Raw genomic sequence first — 21,530 nt, forward strand, 5'->3', positions numbered from 1 at the left:
TAGAAGATCCACAGCTGTTTGATGTGATCATTTATTAGTTTTTGAAACAAAACATCATGTACAACCCAATTTTTAGGCTTAAACAGCTTAAAGCTGTATCATACTAATGTATACAGATGCTTTTGAGTCATTTTCAACTTTCATTTCCCCTTATTTACAACATTATTCACTTTCACAGCATTTTTAAAGCTTTTTCGGATATAAAATGTATCTATTTATGGCAAGATAGGTGGCGCTATTTAGATACTGAAAATTACTCTTTCAGGCTTTTAATAAAAATAATTCCTTTTATTTTTTGATGAAATATGCTTATAAAATTTCTTTGTTGCATGTGTCACCTAATCCACCTGTTTAAATGGCAGTATTGATTACCTACCCCTTGCAAATTAAGAAATATGATTTATGATAAATAGCGCCATCTATAGTTTGCCTTTTCTTAATAATGAAGCCAATTCTATATGCATCAAACAACCGTGAAGAGTAGGCAAGACAATGATATGAACTCTTTTGTGTTCACGCTGTAGAAAAATAGAAGGCACCATGTCTTGCAGTATACTATTTCATTATTTTCTTCCCGAATCATACTTTCGGCTTAATTTCCCGTTTAAAAGCTCTAAAAAGTTTGGGCCGGTAACTTTTCACCCGGGCATGAAACTTTCAGAGTTACAGCTTGGCTTGCCTGTAACAGGTATATTTCTAATACAGGTCCAGGTTCCCTTTGTTTGCCTTTTGCATTTTGAGAACAGACTGGCTGAACGTGGCTCGATAGTCAAGAAATGAACATCATATTTTGCAAGATGTTGATGTGCTCAATGAGGTACAATTCGTCACTATCGACTTATGTTGTGCTAGATAGCAAATCAGTACAGGAAATTAAAATGAGAGAAATGCATCATGGGAAGTGTGAGATATCTTCTCTGTCTTTGCAAGTTTGTACTGTAAAGGGGAAATTTTCGTGGGGGTGTAATTTTCGCAAATTTCGAGATTGGAGCTCAGCTCTAACATCAAAAATTACACCTCACAAATTAAATATATGCAACAATGTATTACACGTATAGGGCAGGACTTAGCAATCACGAAAATAACATTTGCCTCTCTATACTCTAAATCACGAAAATGACTGCTTGCGAAAATATGCCCTTTTACAGTGCATGATTTAGATACATGTGCATCATTGATATGGCTGTTTGAATGTACTTTGTACCAAGTTTAATCTACTATTTCCATGTTTTTCAAAGTTGCAGGATATTCCTGATATAATTACGGTGCTATTCTGGTTCAGATTTGTTATATAGGCCTACAAAATATTCAGTGCGCCTTTGTGGTTGGTAGGCATAGGAGGGGAGCATTGGCTTTGTCACTTCTGAATCTCGGGTTTTCAATATTGCAATTATAATGTATTTATTTAATTTAATTTGGTCAGTTAAGGGGTACTACACCCATTGCATTATTTTGTTTTTGTTTTTTGTGCATTTTATGAAGAAATGAGAAAAAAATTGGACAAAGTGGTATGCAAAATGAAGGGACAAATCTTCTTGTTCTATTGGTGGCATCAGTATCAATGTAGCTTACATGCTTTTAAAGGTAGAAGCCAAAAGGTTTTTCTCATTTCTTCACAAAATGCAAAAAACACAACAACAAAATGCAATGGGTGTAGTACCCCTTAAACAAATGTGAAAAATCTGAAAGATTTTGGTAATTTTTAGGGTCGTTTGTAAGAAAAAAAAAGTTCCAACCTTATCGACACTACTTGACTAACTTGAGAGGTGTCAAATGAAAGAAAACAAAGAAAAGAACATAATGAAAATAAAAATAATTTCCCCACCGCGCAGGATAACACTCCCCATAGTACCTGGGTCGCTGCTGGATCATAATGCAATTTGCGCATACCAACGTATTGGATTGCTAATTGTGCTAATTATTAACATTATGCTGAAAATGTTTTTGTTTTCTCACATAGATTCATATAAAAGGGGGCGATATTTGAAATTGTATTTAAGTTTGAAGACAATCCATATTCTAAACCAATACGGTCAACCCTCTTTAAAATAAATAGCCATAACTCTCAAAGCCACAAAAAATATGTACTTGGAAAATTAAACCATATACAGTAGTTTGATGGTGCAATTTGATAATGATATTTGTTAACGATTTTATAGATTGATAACTAAGTGTTGAATAAACATATTTTAATAACCACCAAATTGATAAACAATTAACACAATCACAATCACAAGGTTATTGCCTTTTTTACCATTTCTCCAATTCCATTCACTGCTTCAACTTATTGAAGAATAGCTAAGAATGTGCATATTATTTTTCTCTGTTGCATTTTATCAACAATCTACCAAAATATAACCACTATTTAAGCTATAGGTGATAATAGGTCACATTTTAAAGATGTCAATTTCTGATTGCTTTGGTTGAGTGTCCTATAATGTTTGCTAATTGAATAATTGTTTTAATTAGTTAATTGTGCCAATGATATCCTTAATGACTTCCAAGCAATTTTCAGGTCATGGAGCTTTTATATACTTGGTTGCAAAGTTATGAACCTTTTATATATCCATTTTCTTGTGTTTTTAAATGTTTTTTCTCCTCACTTTTTGCTTATATCTCAGTTGCAGTATTGCTGACATTAGCCTGATTTTTTACATCTGAAAGTAGTGATACATTTACTCTTAAAAAACACAAAAAGCAGGTCTTTTTGAACAACTTTTATTTTTTCAATTTTTATAGTGGATTGGCACAGGATTTTGTAGAATGAGCGATATTCGACATTGTGTTAAATTTTCTAAAGTAGTTTTTCTGTTGTTTTCCTGTGACATATGTTAATTTATTTATAATCACCCATTTCTTTGTAATCAGTGAACTGGACTGAGATGTAGGAACCAGATTGTGCTATACATTTTAATACATGTATATGTTCCTTTTGAAATTTTGTGAAATCTTTTCCAGTTAGTCTCGGTCCCACGATTTGTGGTCTTTTGTCACTAAACAAACCATCTGGTGACAACCTCATAGTACATCTTTTCTGATTGGCCAATCATCATCATCATAAAATGTACAGATGACAATTGGCTGTCAGTCAGCGCTGGCCTTTGAAATTCATTACCCAAGCACCGATTGTCATTTCACGGGTTGTCCCAGACGGTTTGTTTAGTGACGGAGGAACACTAACAAAATAAAAACATCCTATAATTGTTATTGAGACACAAAATATCATCTGCTAGAAGTCTGTTCAAAACATAGCAAGTAGCGATATTCTGCAATTGTGTTAAATTTGGTACTAAAATGCCCTTTAGTTTACATCTTGTTTTCTTGCAAATTCTGCCGTGCATAAAAAAGTGGAGCCCAGTAGGCACGATGTCGACATACACTCTTGATTTCCTCATCGTTTCTTGTTGCAATTAAGTCTCGTTATATGAAATCCTTAAGTACCTCTTAACTGGTATCTAATATACAACCACCAATCTCAGTATGGACCACAATGGCCTCATCCCAATGGCATAGTTCAATCAATAACCTCAATTAAACAATCATATAGTGCTAAATTCGACCTCAAGTTTCAGAGTATTAGTTTTTGTACCCAAATTTTCAAAGGTCATGTGCAAATGTATTGGGGTTAAAGAACTGTGCCTTGATAGATGAGCATATTGTAGATCCTAGTGAATCTTGTGTTCTTGCAGCTCACATAACAATTACAATTACCCCTTTCTTTGCTCACATCTACAGGCCCACAAAATGAGCAAAATGATCAAATGATTCAAGATGTTACATGTTTAACTTGATACTATTTTTTTGCAGATAGAATAAAAATACAAGTAAACATGGTATTATGAGTACAAACAGGCATAAACAGGCGAAGTCCGGGGGCTTAGTATAACAGTTTCAGATGTGTTTGAATGAGTTGGCTATATTTTCCTCTGAAATCACTTAACCCTCTGCATGATGGCCATCTATAGGCGTCAACATAAAAGTTATGAGATTTTTTCTAAAATATCATGAGCTATCTTTAGAATCACTGAAACAATACTAGGCTTGTTTGTACTCATTTTAATGCATTTTCATGCTGATTTCAGATTTCAAATATGGTTTAATTTTGAAATTTTTTATTTCAAAAATTTCATAATTGTCAATTTCCATGACCATATTTGGAATCGGCATGCAAAATGCATTAAAATGAATACAAATAAGCCTAGTATTGGTTCAGTGGTTCTTAAGATAGCTCTTGATATTTTCAGAAAATATCGCAAAACATGGAACTTCATGTTGAAAGTTAGCACGCAGAGCATTAAAGTTGCTCATATCACACAGTTAAGTGAAACATTTAGTGCTAAATTGATTTTGATACAAATTATGAGATCTTGCAAAAATGACCCAATTATGAAACAAATAACATCTATTTTAGTGTATCCGGATCTATGGATCTTATTAGAAAATAAAAAAATAAATAAAAAAAAGAGAAATGTTTACAAATTACATGTGGGAACATGACAAATTGATTGTGCGAAAACTGAAGTACCCTTGGTGTAGTACGTACCCGGATACTAGTCAATGAGACGGTTCTGTAACAAGTCTATTAAAAACCATCCCACTTGTCGTCATCAGAACTTAATCATGCCAAGCACAGTTACCTGAAGATTACACTACCAACCTTTTTATTAACCGATTGTATGCAGTTGGTTTCTAAAAAAGTGCCAGATTTTAACTGCATGTGATGAAGCTGGCATATTGCCTGGATTTGGAGGGGAAGGCGTTTCATAGTGTACACCTGTGCGACTAGAGATTGTCAAAATGTACCCTAAACAGAACTTGCCCTTTTGAGCAAAAAACATCCCGAAAAAGAATTAAGCATATGTGACATGATAAGGGGAATGAATCGGATGTCGCTAATATTGTTTTTGAGACATTGGCAAAAACAGTGTTCAAATTCTTTTGTTTTATATTGTTTTAGCCATTGATAAATTGCTCATAAAATCAGTAACCAGGTGTCCGATTTTGATGGGGTTTGCATCAAAATGTAGCATTCGTAAACTGCTAGTAAAAAACTCCTTAAAAAAAACCCAAAAATTTTGGATTCCCCCCTCCAAACTCCCAATCCCCCGGCATAAAAATATTAATCGGACCCTAATCAGGATAAAACTAATGAGTTCTATTTTTGTTGTCCAAACTAAAATGAAAAATTATGCCTCAGAATAATAATGAATCAATTAAGTCTGAATTTTCAGTTTCTGTACACAGCCCTTGAAACGAAATGCATCTTTCAAATTTGCAAGTTTACTGCACAATATTAGCTGATACGTTTGATTTCATTTAAGGTACAAGTACCAATTTATAATGACTGTTTTCTTCTTTTTTTTTCACACAGATTCACATATAAATTCACAATGAAGCTGTTGATTGAATTTATAAACAGTCACCTTCACATAACAGAAGAACTAGTTTAAATGGAACTTAACCTGGATTAATGGGACTTGACCTGGATTAGTGGGACTCAACCTGGATTAACGGGACTCAACTTGACATGTACAAGGATAAAACTGGAATTAAACTTCATGTAATTTGGATCAATCATATTAAACTTGGATGAACGAAGGTAACACTCACAGAAGAACTAGATTAACAGGATTTAACCTGACATATACAAGGATGAAACTGGATTTAAACTTCATGTAATTTGGATTAAATATATTAAACTTGGATGAACCAAGGTAAACCAGGCTAAGGATTGGGATTTTATGCAGTTAACCCAAGTTGGGTTGAACTAAACCAATCTGGATTTTGGTTCTACCTGTTTTTAATTGGCTGACTCTAAACTGGATTAATAACCGGTGATATGCAAGAAGACCCAGACACTAACGAAACAACTTCAACCAGTTACACTGGGTCTTCCACATCTTCACCTCAACGTACTATGGCTGCCATGGCAACAAGCCGTAACCTAGGTAACCTAGCAGATGAGCAGCGGTTCCGCTCTGAAAGCGAACCAATAATGACTGCCTCTTCGATAACCAGTTTGAATTCATCGCTTGCCACTGCCAGCGATAGGGATTCTCTGATTTCAACATCTAGTACCAGCTCAGAAGCAATATATCAACCTCATCTATTGAGAGATGGACATCAAAAAGGTAAGCGACTCAATTTAATATGACTCGGTTTAATACGACTCAATCTCATATGACTCAATTCAATATAACTCAAATTAATATGACTCAATTAATATGAAACAATTTAATATGACCGAATTTAATGACTCAAATTTATGACTCAAATTAATGACTCAATCTCATGACTCAATTTAATCTAACTCAATTGATATTATATGATTTAATAACTCAATTTAATACAACTTAATTTGATATGACTTGATTTAATATGACTCAATTTAATTAGACACATAGGTGGCTCAATTTTACTCATGCAGTGATGTGAGTTATAGGTTATTGTGAAAGAATTGAGCTAATTATCTTGAGCAAGGAACTAACTGCTTGTTGTCTTCGTTACCCGTACAAGAACTCTGGGAACTGAACCTGGCTGCGATGGTTTATTTTGGTATTCACAGGGTGTGCACAAGACATCAAAGAATATTGATTTTACAGGGCTATTTATTTTTTCTGTTTTCTTCAGTAAAGTCACCTTCGTCCATTGAGTGTTGCTCATTATAATTATGCCCAATTGCCCCTGTATTGGGGCTACTCCAGTTGAAATCCATATAAATAAATGTAGATATTTATATAGCGCTTTATGCCGTAAACAGCCTCAAAGCGCTTTACATTTATTCCGCCGTTATTAGAATATGTCGGAACCACGTTTGCTGCCTACAAATGGCGCAGGGTTCATCAGTACAATGACTGTGACTACCCCTAACAGCTTCCCATTGCACCTGGGTGGGGTGAAGCAAGCGAGACAAAGCGCCTTGCCCAAGGGCGCAACAGGGTGGCGTGACGGGAACTCAAACCCACGCACGTAAAGCAAGCTCTCAGATTATGAGTCCAAGGCCGTAACCACTGAGCCACCATGCCCGTATAGAAGACATGGCCTTAATTTCCCCCACACAGGGAGTGTAAATTTCAAATTGGATAGCCTGAATGTGTGGCTCTATTTGAAATCTACACCCTCTGTGTAGGAGATTTAAGGTCATGTCTCCCATAGGGGGTGTATGGATTTCAACTGCAATAGCCTACAAATAGGGACTTGCAGCTAAGAAGCGCACACCAGGGTTCAACCTTGGTGTGCGCTTCTTAGCTGCAAGTCCCCATTTATTGCTAATTCTTAGTCAGTGGGAGTGGTCTATTAGTAGACACATAATCTGATTGGACAATCGAATGATTTTGGGTGTCGTCTATCAGGCTGTAGACGACCCCACATCATCATAAGTGTTGATAACGCGTAACACCCTCATAGAGGTGCTTGGCGTATGTATCGCGTTGTATGCGTGAGACGCAAAGCGGAATACTCGCACGCCGCTAGCAGTACGCGCAACAAAAGATGTGAAGTTGTAAACAAGTTTCGTTCATTTGAGAAAAAGGGGAGTTTTTATGACGGTAACTTAATTTTTGCTTTAAAAAATAGTTTACAGTTATTAAAATAATATTTAACTGACTAAGAATGAGAGAATAACGATAGGAATTTTTATTTTGCCTATCCTCTACCTATGATAGGCGACAGGCAGGTCCAATATTTTTATCGTAGTGGATACCGGCTGCGCCGGCATCCACTACTCAAAATATTGGACCTGCCTGTCGCCTTATCATAGGTAGAGGATAGGCAAAATAAAAATTCCTATCGCTTATTCTCTAACTGGTTTATATGATGTGTCTTGGGCTATCCAGCGGTTAGTGAATTTCTGCAAAGTATGCTGAGGCCTGTGACATTTGACCTGAGAGTGTACGGCAAAATGGTCCATATTGGCGGTACAATGGGCTATTCCAGAAAATAGGTGCACTGGAATTAGGGTTGCCAAAGTTAGTGGAAAAAGCTTGGAAAAAAAATGTATAAAAATCATGAGCCCCTTAAGGAATCTAGAATGAGCGTTTATGGCGTTTCTACAGTATTTTTTGTGGGACATGAGAGCACCTCAGACGTGTCGAATTGCATTCTGAATACGAAGCATGTCTTTCTGATATCAAATAATTTTCATTTTTGAAATTCACGATATAATACAAATTTTATGACAAATTATTAAAATTAGATATTTTTCAAATTTTTGATACCGGTATATAATAGTCATCGAAGTAAATTTTATAAATCTAATGATATATTCTTAAAGTGTATGTAGCTGGGAGGAAAAGCCGACGATCAATTGAAAATTTTGACCTTTTATATTGAAGATATGGATTTTTCCCCAAAAGACCTAATTTGTTTTGGTGTTTTGGGAAAAAAATCCATATCTTCAATACGAAAGGTCAAAATTTTCAATTGATCGTCAGCTTTTCATCCCACCTACATACACTTTAAGTATAAATCATCAGATTGATAAAGTTTACTTCGAGTACTGTTAAATATCAAAAATATCAATTTTTAATGATTTGCCATAAAATGTGTATTACATTGCGAATGTAAAAAAATCAAAATTATTTGATATCAGAAGGATATTCTTCGTATTCAGAATGCAATTCGATATGTCTGATGTGCTCTAATGTCCCACAATAAATACTATCCAAACGTTCATACCCCTTCCCTTAAATGTGGGATTTTTGATTGTGAACTATTTTTTATTAGATTTTTTCGTATTTAGACACTTCAAAAGTCTAGATTTTCAGCAATCGTAACTGGTCAAAATTCCAAACTCCTCTATGGGGGTGTGCAATAGTTCCTTGACAAAGAACCATTTTAAAGGTTCTGTATAGAACCGAAAAAGTTCATTAAGAAAAAGTTCTTTCTAGAACCAACAAAGCTGATAGAATGTTTTAGGTTCCTATCCATTTTTGGGAAAATGGTTCTTTCTTGGAAAACGGTTCCGTATATAGGACAAAATAGGTTCTAAGTCACACTTTTTTCTAAGAGTACAACTTATTTAGTAGAATGAGATCCATTTGTGTGATTTAACACCATTGTCACAAATGAACCATGGGAATGCATGATTGTGTCTAATTTTGGTTCTATATAACTGTGTGGTTCTCCTCTTTATCCCAGTTATCACCTGGAAGGACGAGTTGAGGCCCGGTGGGTTCAGTCTTCGCTGACAATGTGTACGCATGATGGTTCCAATTAGGGGTACTTTTCAAGAAATGTCCGCGGAATTTTCGAGGACAAAATTGTTCGCGATTGTCCAAATTAGGGGTGTTTTGGAGCAAAATTGTCCTTGAAATGAAAAATAGGGTGTATTTCTAGGACTTTCGTCCGCTTTTACTGCTACAGTTTTCGTTATTGTCCTCATTTCCCCTTGAAATAGGGGGAAATTCAAAAGCGTCCTTGAAATGGTAAAAATAGGGGTATTTATTTTCGGAAAAATGTTCTTGATTCCTGGTGATAAGGGGGTGAAATGAAAATGCGTCCTCAAAATGATAAAAATAGTGGAGGTATTTGGGAGCAAATTTTCCTTGATTTCGTGCAAAATAGGGGGTAAAATTGCTGCAAATGTCCTCGATTCCCCGTGAAATAGGGGTCATTTTCAAATCCTGGAACGGTCATACGTCCTACCTTTAAATACAAACTGAACCCACCGGGAGTTGAGGATGAAATAAATCCTGAAGCTGGGCAATTGGATTGGCCTGATTAGGGTAACGGGATTAAATTTCTAGCATATGTTACTTCAGTCTGCTGACCCATGATTAAATCTCACATTATGGGTGTCAACATGATGCTCCTGATTTAAGATTAATTCGTATTAATCCAGGGAAGTCCACTTACAGTTTCTGTCAGAGAAGAACAGCAGTTTACATTTTGAGAGTGTGCAGAGCGTATAAACAGAAGTGGGGTTCTGATTGTCTGAATCAATCGTCTGACAATCATAGGATGATTATGTGTCAAAATGTTGGTCGGCGCAAATTGGCGCTCTTGAAGGGAACACAAAGCTCTGTGTATGTCGTTTATTAACAGGGCGCTTGTGTCAATCTGAGCAAGCGACTACCGTTCTTCTCTGAAACCAAGTGTAGAAATTCACCTGCCCGTCTTGACAATTTACTTGCCCTGCTCTTTGCACACATTTATTCACCTTAAACTTTACGATAGTAACCAGACAAGGCATATCGCTCATTCTACAAAATCCGGTGCCAATAGCCTTTTTTCCATTCTTTGGTCCACAAACACTTTGTCGAGCATTTAGGGCATCAAATATGTTGTTTTTCTGGTAGAACTCAACGAGATCTACACGGACATATATAGTTTTCCATACTTTAAATGCTTTCTTCAGCCTGATTAACCCTTGCAAAGGCTCAAAAATCGCAAAAAATGCGTTTCCACTGCTCAAGTGTCACATCTAACCCTGAATATTTTCTTTGAATAAATGCGATTTCTTTACATATTTGTTGTTTTTTAATTAGATAACGCACCATCATATTGTTTATCAACATTATTTTTTAGTGATTAAAACGTCTTTGTGTAATTCTAAAATTAATTGCACTTTCCACCAAAACGCTGTGAGCTACGTTACCACTTTTTAACACACGTTATTGGAAAGAAGTAAAACAGAGGTATCAATGTAATTTGTGGTTTTTGAAAGGAAACACTCATAGGTTTTTAAAAATCACAGTAAAAATCGTGATGCTGTAGCATTTTTGGCATAGAAGTGTTGTAAACATTGAAATTTCGACCGACCATGTTAAGATTGGTGAGCTACGTTACCAGGATTCTATAGTATGCACTTGTATTACATGTACTTCCTAATAATATGTGAAAGCTACCAATGGTCGAACCCCATTTATATTAGAATTAATTGACATGACGTCCTAACGTTCGCACATTACCTTAAAAACATTAAAAACCAGTGAACTACGTTACTGTGAGCTACGTTACACACTCATTTACGCATCTTCAAAACTTCTATGAAATGGTGAAATCTGTTTTACATTTCACTCAAGTGATCTTTAGTTTGCTTTTTATGACCTTGGATTGAGTAAAACCAGCCCATTTTGTAGTCGGTAACGTAGCTCACATTACATTGAGTTTTAGTGTTAAAAAACATTATGACTTCCTGAAAGAAAAATATGCAAGTGGTGTTGGCAATTTTTTACATCTGAAACTAGTGATACATTTACTCTTAAAAAACACAAAAAGCAGGTCTTTTTGAACAACTTTTATTTTTTCAATTTTTTTAGTGGATTGGCACCGGATTTTGTAGAATGAGCGATATAGTGCTGGGTATTTTTTTTGTATCCAGCCTGCAAAAAGTGAGAACTTGTGAAGACTCAAGAAAAAGATGGAGAGATAACATTTTAAAAGGATGTGATATTTTAAAGGCTTTATCCTGAAGTGATCTCAGTAAAAGTGTGACAAAATAAAAATTTGTAGGAATCATATAGACCCTGTTTAATTGCAACATCGAATTCAGATTGCGACTAAGGATTAAAATAAATTATTTGTTGACAGGGTGTTTACACTACGTGGTAGTCGACTTCAAAACAAATTGTGAATTCAACTTTTACACCATCACTTGCTCATGCTCCATTTTGAACTTGACTTCTAATTGCGTGTTTGTTTATAATGCAAAAGTCGAGTTTGAAGTCAACAAAAGTTACTTTGGGTTGTTATTAGAAGTTGACTTCTGAAGTTGAGTTCAAAATACTGTGACCCTTTTTATACACAAGTAAAGTCAAATTTGGGCTCTTGTAAAGGGAGTCATAGCTTTAAAGTGTTCAAGGAAAAGTAAATAATCATTATTAGGTACAGGGTTTCAAATTCGAGGAGAACCCGAGAACCGGTTCTCCTGAAGGTTCTCGCTGGATAACAACTAGGAGAACCAAAATTGGTTCTCGTAAGCTTCCAATTTTTAGATCGCATGTTGTGTAATATTTTACCTTTCTGTATATATATAATTGGGAAATGTTGGGAAAAAGGCAAAGTTTTCTTCATTTCAGCTGTCAATTTATTGTACGATCATGAACGGGAATCCATGGCCCATGCATGTACTTTCAATGTTTATGTTACTCGACCAAGCATCTCCTTTGGTTGTATTCGCCGTAGAAGTGATGATGTAATAGGATTAACTACCATATGAATACAATTTTTGAATATATCGCCCTGCACTACAATGTTCACGCGAACCAAAGGTTCTCGCAAAAGCCCTTTGCGAGAACCTAAACAGGTTCCCGCAATTGATTGCGAATTTGAACCCCTGAGGTATTCATTACAAATAGGAAGAAAATGGCAGTGTTGGTAATTATGAAGCTCCATTCAAAATTCATGTTGAGCCACAAGTGTCTGTTATGGACAACTCTCCAAACATTTATGGACCAAAATGTGATATTTTACTATATACAGTAAGCCAAAAACTGAAGGTACCAGTTGTGTTCACCCCTGTATATCCTATATAAAGACAAATGTGTCAAAATTAAAACAAGCAGCTGGTGCCTGCACTCTGTAGCTCTGATTTAAGACCTTATTTGTTGAAATTGGTTGAGAATTAAAGAAACGGTAGTCCAAAACCTGATGTAGATATGAAATAAAAAGTTGCACATTGTGTTCTAATCAATGAAAGCACAACGCTAGTTTTTTGTGCTAATCAATGAAAGCACGGCGCTAGTTATCTTGTTCGCGAACGCTTTGTGTACAAATCAATAGGGCATGCAATGTGGCAAACTGCAACTTTTAAATTTTCATCTTCCTTGGGTTTTTGGATCGTCGTGTCTTTATTTCTTAAACAATGTTAACGAATGAGGTCTTAAATTCAAGCTAACAAATGCAGCTATTGGCTGTTGGTTCCAAGTATTACATATCTGCCTTTGTTTAGGATATACAGCGGGTGTGCGTAACTGGTACCTTAATTTTTTTGGCTTACTGTAGTTGGTTTTGTTCAGTCTTATCACTTGCAGTATGTTAGCACACCATTCATGCCAAATCTTTATTTGTACAAAAATGAGTTTTAATGATTTTTTACATCTTTTGATTTTGCGAACCACCAATTGTGCCTTTAATGGGACGATTGATAAAGGTAAAAGCTCCCCATACATTGATGATCATAAAAAAGATGCATAAAAGTTGACGCTGTAACTAAACTGTTCCCAAGCAGCAGAGAAAACATTGTAATGTTCTTGAAGCATCTTGAGGGCCCAGGAGAACTTGAAAGATACAAAATGACATATTTGGTAATCAGCTGTGACTGACACTAATGGTACTCTATCAGACACTTTGTGCTATTCCAGTAAATCCATACACCCCCTGTGGAAGAGACCACCTTAATCTTCCACACAGGGAGTGTGAATTTGAAATGGGGTTACCTGAATGGGTGATTCCATTTGAAATCTGCACACCCTGGGAGTGTGTATTTCAAATGAGGTTACCTGAATGAGTGAATCCATTTGAAATTTGCACACCCTGTGTGGGATATTAAGGTCATGTCTTCCATAGGGGTGTATGGATTTCAATTGGAATAGCCATTTGTCTTTAATCGAAATTGGAACATGAAGGGAACTCGCTAGAAATTCACTCTAGCAATGTATGATGTGTGTATTGAGACTTAAGAGCCGAGATGTCACTTTTGGCAAAGAGTGGGCTATGCCAACTGAAGTCCATACACCCCATGGAAGACATGATCTTTGTACACAGGGAGTATGTCTTCCATGGGGGGTATATGGATTTCAACTGGAATAGCCCATCTGTGATTAAGAGTTGCCAATTATTAACAAGACTCCAGTTATTTTATAGGAGCTAGTAGCTCTAGTAAAAGCCACAGCTATTATACTATACCCCATAATACCCCTTATCCACAAGCCAGCCTGGCAAGCCAGCTGAGGTGTGTGCCAAAGCCTCTGCACAAACACCTCTGTTGGTGCTTCACGCCTCATCTCGAAAAAAAAGAAACAAAAACTCTAGGTCTATAAAAGTGCAACAGATAACATAATAAAGACTTTGGTGGCCCTCTCATCTCTTGCTGATCACACTAATTAATTCTAAATAGCCTTTGCGAATCTTCTCAGAAGCCAAAATCACAGATGATGGTTTCAAAAAGATATCGATTCGTACTTGACGGAGGCAAGCATTCATTATAAAACTATACATCCCCCTCAATATCAAAAGACCCTATCCATTGAAGCGAATGATCCCAGGTTTGGTTAGACGGACTAGATAACGAAAATCAAATTGATTGAAAACAAATTTTACAGGATTAGTGTTGCCCAGTGTGAACGCAGGCAGCTGCTGCAGAATGTAATTACAGTGCCCTGGTTGTCCAATGGATGTACCATGCTGAAGCCAAATTATAGCCAAAAGCTTAAGGATGCAATTGCATTTACATTTTAACTTGTGGTAATTATGTTGAGGGATTTGCCGTGATAATTCTCAATACCTAACAAATAATTGTTAGAATGTGATATAGGGGTAAAGCACATCAACATTCCCTTTTTGTTCAAAATCTTCAAACACAAGATTTATAACTTATGCATGTATTCCCCTAGCTCTAGTATAGAGCCTCTGCCACTACCCATCACAACCAAATATTATGTGTACGTCCATATCAAAAGGATGCACATGCACACTTAAAACTACGGGGTCAAAAAATGACCCAAACGGGGTCATTTTGACCCCTAACATAGTTATCAACTAAACACCATACCACTAACGGGTCATTTTGACCCCATTGGTCGGGTCATTGCAATGACTACGTATTTGGGTCAAATAGTAACCCCATTGGGGTCAAAATATTACCACATTTAGGGGTCAAATGAAATGACCCCTTCAAAAGGGTTGCCTTATTGGGTTACTTAATGACCTCATTTCGGGGTCAAATGAAATGACCCATTTGAAAGGGTTGTTTTATAGGGTTAGGCCTACTCAATAACCACATTTAGGGGTTGTTTGGATTTTTTTTAGTAGGCCTATGGTCATGCTGGTCCCACCAGGACATAAGTGTGTTTCTGCACAGAGAAAGCATTACATAAACAGCAAACTGCAAAATGCATCTGTGTATCACACACACACACGTATTATAAGCTTACATGATATAAGCTTATAACAACTGCAGCCAAGACACCAGCCACGACAGCATGAAATTGAATGAATCTGCGTGCATAGACAAGGGTCTATGCATCCTTGCAGTCTCACTTTTCAACTAACTTTTCATATTCCATCATGCAGAGTTGCAGACAAGCACACACGACAATCCGCTGAGCTGCACAATCAGAACAAATATGGCGCTGATGTGACCACGTGAGCCGATGCACACCGTGTGTGCAAATAGTTCCGAAATGCAAGTCATTATAAAGTTGACAAATTGGGTAACTTCGGTCAAAAAATTAGTTTTATTTATTAATCAACAAATATTAATTGCAGCTCATGTTTAAACTCATTTATGAATTGAGATTTTCAAAGCGGAAGATTGAAACTGATATCAATGCGCGACGGTATCGGCAAAATGACCACTAAGTTTTTGACCACGTTCATCGTGGCTAAAATGACCTCGTGAATGTGGTCAAATTAAAACAGTACAACCCCCTTGAAGGGTCAAAACAACCCCAAACGTGGTCAATTCAAAATGACCACGGAAAATATAACCCCGTAGTTTTTAGTGTGTGTCAGCTGCTACATGTGTCTCTTTTCACATAATAGGTAGGAATAAATACCAGACTCATTTCCATTGGAAGTCACTTCAAATCATCCCCCAAATCACATTGTTTAGGAATATTCTTTGTATTCCCAAAACCATGTGACTTGAGGTTGATTTAAATTGACCTCCACTTGAGATGAGTCTGGTATTTATTCCAAACTATTATGTAAAAAGAGACACATGTAGCCGTTGATAAGTTTTGATATGGATGTACACATATGTAACATGATCAAGGGGAATGAGTCACATGTCGGCCCTGGTCGAAAATGAGTTTTACACAGGTTTCTAAAGAGGACATTTAGAGCTTTCAGAAACTGAAAACCCCATGTTGATACGACTTTTCTTTCTGAAGTTACGCCAATTTATCAATCGCTGAAAACAATATAAAACAAAAGAATTTTAACACTTTCTTTGCCAATATCTCAAAATCAATATTAGCGACATCCGACTCATTTCCCTTGATCGTGTCACATATGAGGTGTGCTACTACCATATCCACAAGCAGAGATGCCACTTTTCAGGAAATTTCCTGATTTCAGGAAATTTTAAAGAAAATTGACAGTATTTTAGGAAATTGTGCTCTACCCTTTGTGTGCAAAAGAAAAGGGAAAAATGCATTTTCAGGATTTTTCCATGTTTTTCAGGAAATTTTGACAACACTAAGTGGCATCTCTGCACAAGCAAACTGAGGCACTGGGTTTTGTGTGCGCCTTGATGTTGGCTCTATGCGCCTCTTCTCGTCTCGTTTAGTGACATCTCCATTTACAGCATGAAACCTGTATTAATTTTATGATTTTTAACCAATAATAATGTGTGCAGTGATTTAGAAGAGATTTAAGTCATTGATTTTGTTGTATCAAAGAGCTACAAAGTGTTACAGGCTTGCAATTCTGCATGCATACCAAAAATGAATGTTTGATAAAAGTCGGGCCAAAATAAAAGATGTTTCAGTTTTTCTTTGAAATATTTCACTAAAAAGCTTTTTTAAAAAGTAACATACTAATGAAGCTTTTTTCCTTAGCCTTAACAAGAACTGCCTTTAACAAGACACAATTAAGGGGTGGGGTATGAACGTATTTATTGTGGGACATTAGCGCACATCAGACATATCGAATTGCATTCTGAATACGAAGAATGTCCTTCTGATATCAAATAATTTTGATTTTTTGAAATTCGCAATGTAATACACATTTTATGGCAAATGATTAAAAATTGATAAATTTTTAATTTCATTGTAATTTCAAAAAATCAAAATTATTTGATATCAGAAGGACATTCTTCGATTCAGAATGCAATTCGATATGTCTGATGTGCTCTAATGTCCCACAATAAATACTGTCCAAACGTTCATACCCCACCCCTTAAAGGAGTAGTTGGTGATTCTAGGATCCTCTTTGCATGATATGCATCAGTTGTTTTGGCCTGAAGAAAGCTGATTCATAAAATTCAAACAGTTCAGTTGATTCTGATTTTGCCTTTGTCAAGTTATATGCATACCATGTGTATTACATCTGGCTCCATATTCCACTGTGTTGTCTTGCTCTGCTTTAAGGGGGTACTACACCCCTGCCCAATGTTGTGCCTATTTTTGCATTTTTCTCAAAAATTATAGCAAAAAATTGATAACAAGTAAGATATGTATATTATAGGGGCAAGGACTACAACTACTGCACTGGAAATTTTATTTCAGCACAGACAACAGTTGTGGAGTTACAGTCAAAAATGTGGGAAAACCACTATTTAATCAATAAATCAATAACTACTTGCTTTGAGTTGCTGAATTTTCAGTGCAGTAGTTGTAGTCCTTGCCCCTATACTATACATATCTTACTTATCACACATGCGCTATAATTTCTGAGAAAATGCAAAAATAGGCACAAAATTGGCCAGGGGTGTAGTACCCCCTTAACAGACAATAATGCAAATGAATCGGAAAGAAATGTTTTGTTGCACACAAACATTACGTATTTCCAGAGGTTTTCAATGGTATAAAAATCTCAACCTATTTTTAGAAAACAAGGGGATGAGGCTGTGGATCATGAAATGGGCTTTATATAGCAAGGGATTTCCTATGGTATAAAAATCTTTTTTTAAAAGAAAAGTGAAGGTGGGGGGGGGGGGGGTGCGAGGCTCAGTTTGGATCATGAAATGCCCCTTTAATGCAATTTTGAATGTTAGCATATCTTCAACTGTCTGGAATGGCATGAGAATTTAAACCACCTGACATTAGATTATGCATAGTCAGGTTCTGACCGGCTGCTGGCTGTCTGGCTTACACCGTGTTTACATTGGGTAAAAGTCATTATCGATTTCAGTTGTGTTTTGAATTGCATTCGAGGATTAGCATAAATTAATTAGTGGTGGTTCACAGTAAATTTCATTCTGAAAGTTACACTTCTTTATATATGAAAGAATCTTTTTCAAAATTACTGTTCATGTTTATAATTGTATTTCTGGTATGGCTCTGGTATATTTTGACTGCTCAGTGCCAGAAGGAGGTAAGTGCAATAGCTGCCCTGTGAACATTTAGCACTTTACACACAGTATTTTGTACTCATCCACACATGGCAGCTATTGCACATTCCCACTTCTGGCACTGAGCAGTCGATTTGAGCAATACAGGGTGTATCAAAATGATTGGTACCGAAGACTTCTCATTTTTTGCCGATTTCTTTTACTATTTTGTGTGCCAGTTTGGGGTTAATTGTTTAAATATTTGTAATTATAGTAGCTTTATCTTCTCTAAGAATTTTAGATTATAAAGATAGCACATTCTATTCAGAAGTTACATACTTCTAAGTAGGTGTTTTTACACTTTTCATCGTAACGCTGGATTAGTAGTGCGCCATTTTCAAAGCTCGATTTTACTGCAAATACCTTGTGAGGATGATAGGTTTAAATGACAATAGCCCCCAGATGCATCAACCTATCAACTTCAGATTAATAGATCAATAAGTTAACATATGCCCCTTTCTATTTATAGTACAAAAACTATATTAATTAGCAATTTTATATTTTTCATATATTTTTGAAAATGTCACATAGCCCGGTACCAATCATTTTGATACACCCTGTATTATCATTTAGTCATACTGTTACCTCGGAGAGCAGACGCAGACTCAGTTCCTTATCTGACAAGACCAGGCTCACTGCTGTTCGTTCACCCAAAAAAGCTGGGGATTGTTCTTTCATGGTTGCGGCTCCCCAGCTCTGGAATGAGCTTCCGGTCTATATCAGAGAGGCAGAGTCTATGTCTACTTTCAAAAGTGTCCTGAAAACTCATATGTTCCCAGGTTAATTGTTGTTTGCATTATTGTGTTTTTGTTGTGTGTCTTACAGGCTCGGATATTGATGTTTTTATGTCTGATGTGCTCTCAGATCCCACAAAAAATAATGTGCAAATGTTGCTATTCAATTCCTTATTCATGCTCATTATAATAATAATAATAATAATAATAATATCACTAATAATAATAATAATAATAATAATAATAATATTTCAATATGCTCTACATACAATGTAGGCTACTTCTTCGCTAATTCATTCAAAAAGGTGAAACTCATGTTGAAAACACATTGTATTTCAAGAGCCCTTCTTGATGAATTCATAAAAGTGGTATTTCTATATGGAGTTGTGTTACAATACTTGTAAATATTTTCATGCATTTATAGGCCTATGAGAGTGTATGCACTTTTAAGTATCACAAGTGAGAGATGTGTTTATCATGATGAATGCTAATAATAGTCTGATCTTGTTCCTGTTGTTTAAAATCAGCCCTATGATATGAAGTTTTGTCTTGAATATTGGTAAATATTTTCCTGCATTATGAAGGTTTATTGTTAGTATCAGTCTCAGAGTTGTGTTTATATGACTTGTGTGATGATAGGCTAAAGTCTGATAATATTCCTGTTGTTTGTAGCAGTCTTATTAGGCTGAATAAAAATACATGTTTAGCATTCAGGTTTTTGAAAAATATGGAAGGAGGAGGGTCTTTAAAAAATGGTGCAAACCCCCTATTTGGACCGTATTTGCATACACTACAATACCTGGAAAAAATGGAGGAGGCCTTTTTTTTTGTTTTTCTGGTAGGGTAGGTTCATGCCCCTCTACTGATCACAAAACTTTTCAAAAGTGATTCTTATACATTTGTAAGGCTATAGAAGACTATAGAACCTCTCAAACTTCCTCATTAAAAAGTTAATTGAAATTTTAGAAAATTTAAGAATCTTCAAAAAAGGAAGCGGGACTGCGGGAGGGAATGCTAAACATTTTTATTTTTTTAAACCAATGCGTTTGTAAATGGTTCTAACTGTGGAGGTGTGTGTGTTTTGTCACATTCATACTGTGGAGTCTGCTAACAACCGTGGAGAAAATGGGGTTTTTGAGCCATAGAGGGGGGTATACCACCTGTCATTTTCTGATTAGAGCAACCTCCACAGTATGGCGGTTGCTGTGAGATTTGTAAAAAAATCTCCCCAGTTTGAATGTGGGTGTGTGAATCTCCCCAGTTGGAAAACACACACACCTCCACACTTGGTACCATCTACAAGAGGGGGTGTTTACTCAGCCTTATATGAAGTTGTGTTGCAATATTGGTAAATATTTTCATACATTATGAAAGTTTGTTGGTAGTAGGCCTATAGGAGGTGAGAGGTGTGTTGATCAGGGACAGTAATGAATCTGTAGTCTGATTATGTTCCTGTTCATTGTTTACATCAGCCATTTGTAGGTTAATGACTTTTGTACTACTATCATTTTCTCTGTGCTTGTTTTTCAACACTGTTACTCTTCTTTTCCTCATTTTGTGTTGTCTGCTTCTTGCCAGATACATCTATGTACATACACAGGGGGTTGTCAATAATTGGCCGCTTGAGACACAATGAGAGAGTTATCATGGGGACTTAAGCTGAGATTGCCCGAGTACCGACTGTGAACTCAGGTTGTACAGTGGTAAAGCTCTGGACCGGTAATCCAGCGACCGGGGTTCAATCCCCGCGGAGTCATGATTTTTTCTCTCTCAATATTTTCATATGCCAGTTTGCTCGAGCCCCAATCACGCCATTTAAATGATAATTTCTCGGGCTTGCATCGTTTATTTCCGATCCTCGCATATATTAGTTTGTGTTTCGCATTGTCTTACGCCCTGCCAGGGTGAAGCATATAGGCCACCTCCTTCTTCATTATTACATACATAATAAGTTAAATTTCATAATGGGCTATTCCAGTTGAAATCCATAATCCCCCATGGAAGACATGACCTTAATCTCCCACACAGGGAGCGTGAATTTTAAATGGGGTTACCTGAATGGGTGACTCCATTGAAATCTACACCCCCTGTGAGGAAGATTAAGGTTGTGTCTTCCATAGGGGAGTATGGAGTACAACTGGAATAGTCTAATCTATGAATGAAACTCTATTCTTATTCAATGGGTGCGTCTTGTAAAGAATTCACGTAATTTGATTGGTTTTCGGGTGTATAATATCTCACAATAGTTGATAATGATATTAGTCAGGGCGCGCGCCACCACGCAACGGCTGCACGCTTGTTGCTCCTCAATGATCGCGCGATAATGCGTTCGCGTAATACACGTGCGAGAACTAAGAACACGATTCGGCGGCTTAGATGTTCGTGATGGTTTCGTTCATTTAAAACAGCGGGGATGTCCTCACAAAAGTAACTTTATTTTTTTCTGAAAAAGTACAGTTTTTCATAAAAAATTACATTAAAACTGAATAAGAATGAGAATAAAAGATAGGATTTTGTCTTTTGCTTATCCAATATCGTGTCATTATGGATGGGCTGGCCAATATTTTTATTGTAGTGGA

The 21,530-nt window shown here is 36.3% G+C and overlaps 1 protein-coding gene across 2 annotated transcripts in view; it reads left to right on the forward strand.

Annotated features, from left to right (window-relative positions):
* Positions 1-21,530, forward strand: part of LOC140157500 (pleckstrin homology domain-containing family G member 5-like) — a 239,306-nt gene that overhangs the window by 44,472 nt on the left and 173,304 nt on the right. For both annotated transcript variants that reach the window (XM_072180711.1, XM_072180712.1), the window contains exon 2: positions 5,372-6,131. In XM_072180711.1, coding sequence (XP_072036812.1) covers positions 5,840-6,131 — 292 coding nt within the window. In that variant the 5' untranslated portion in view covers positions 5,372-5,839. The remainder of the gene's footprint in view (positions 1-5,371; positions 6,132-21,530) is intronic.

Source organism: Amphiura filiformis, chromosome 7 (genome assembly GCF_039555335.1).
Source record: "Amphiura filiformis chromosome 7, Afil_fr2py, whole genome shotgun sequence".
NCBI classification, from domain to species: domain Eukaryota; kingdom Metazoa; phylum Echinodermata; class Ophiuroidea; order Amphilepidida; family Amphiuridae; genus Amphiura; species Amphiura filiformis.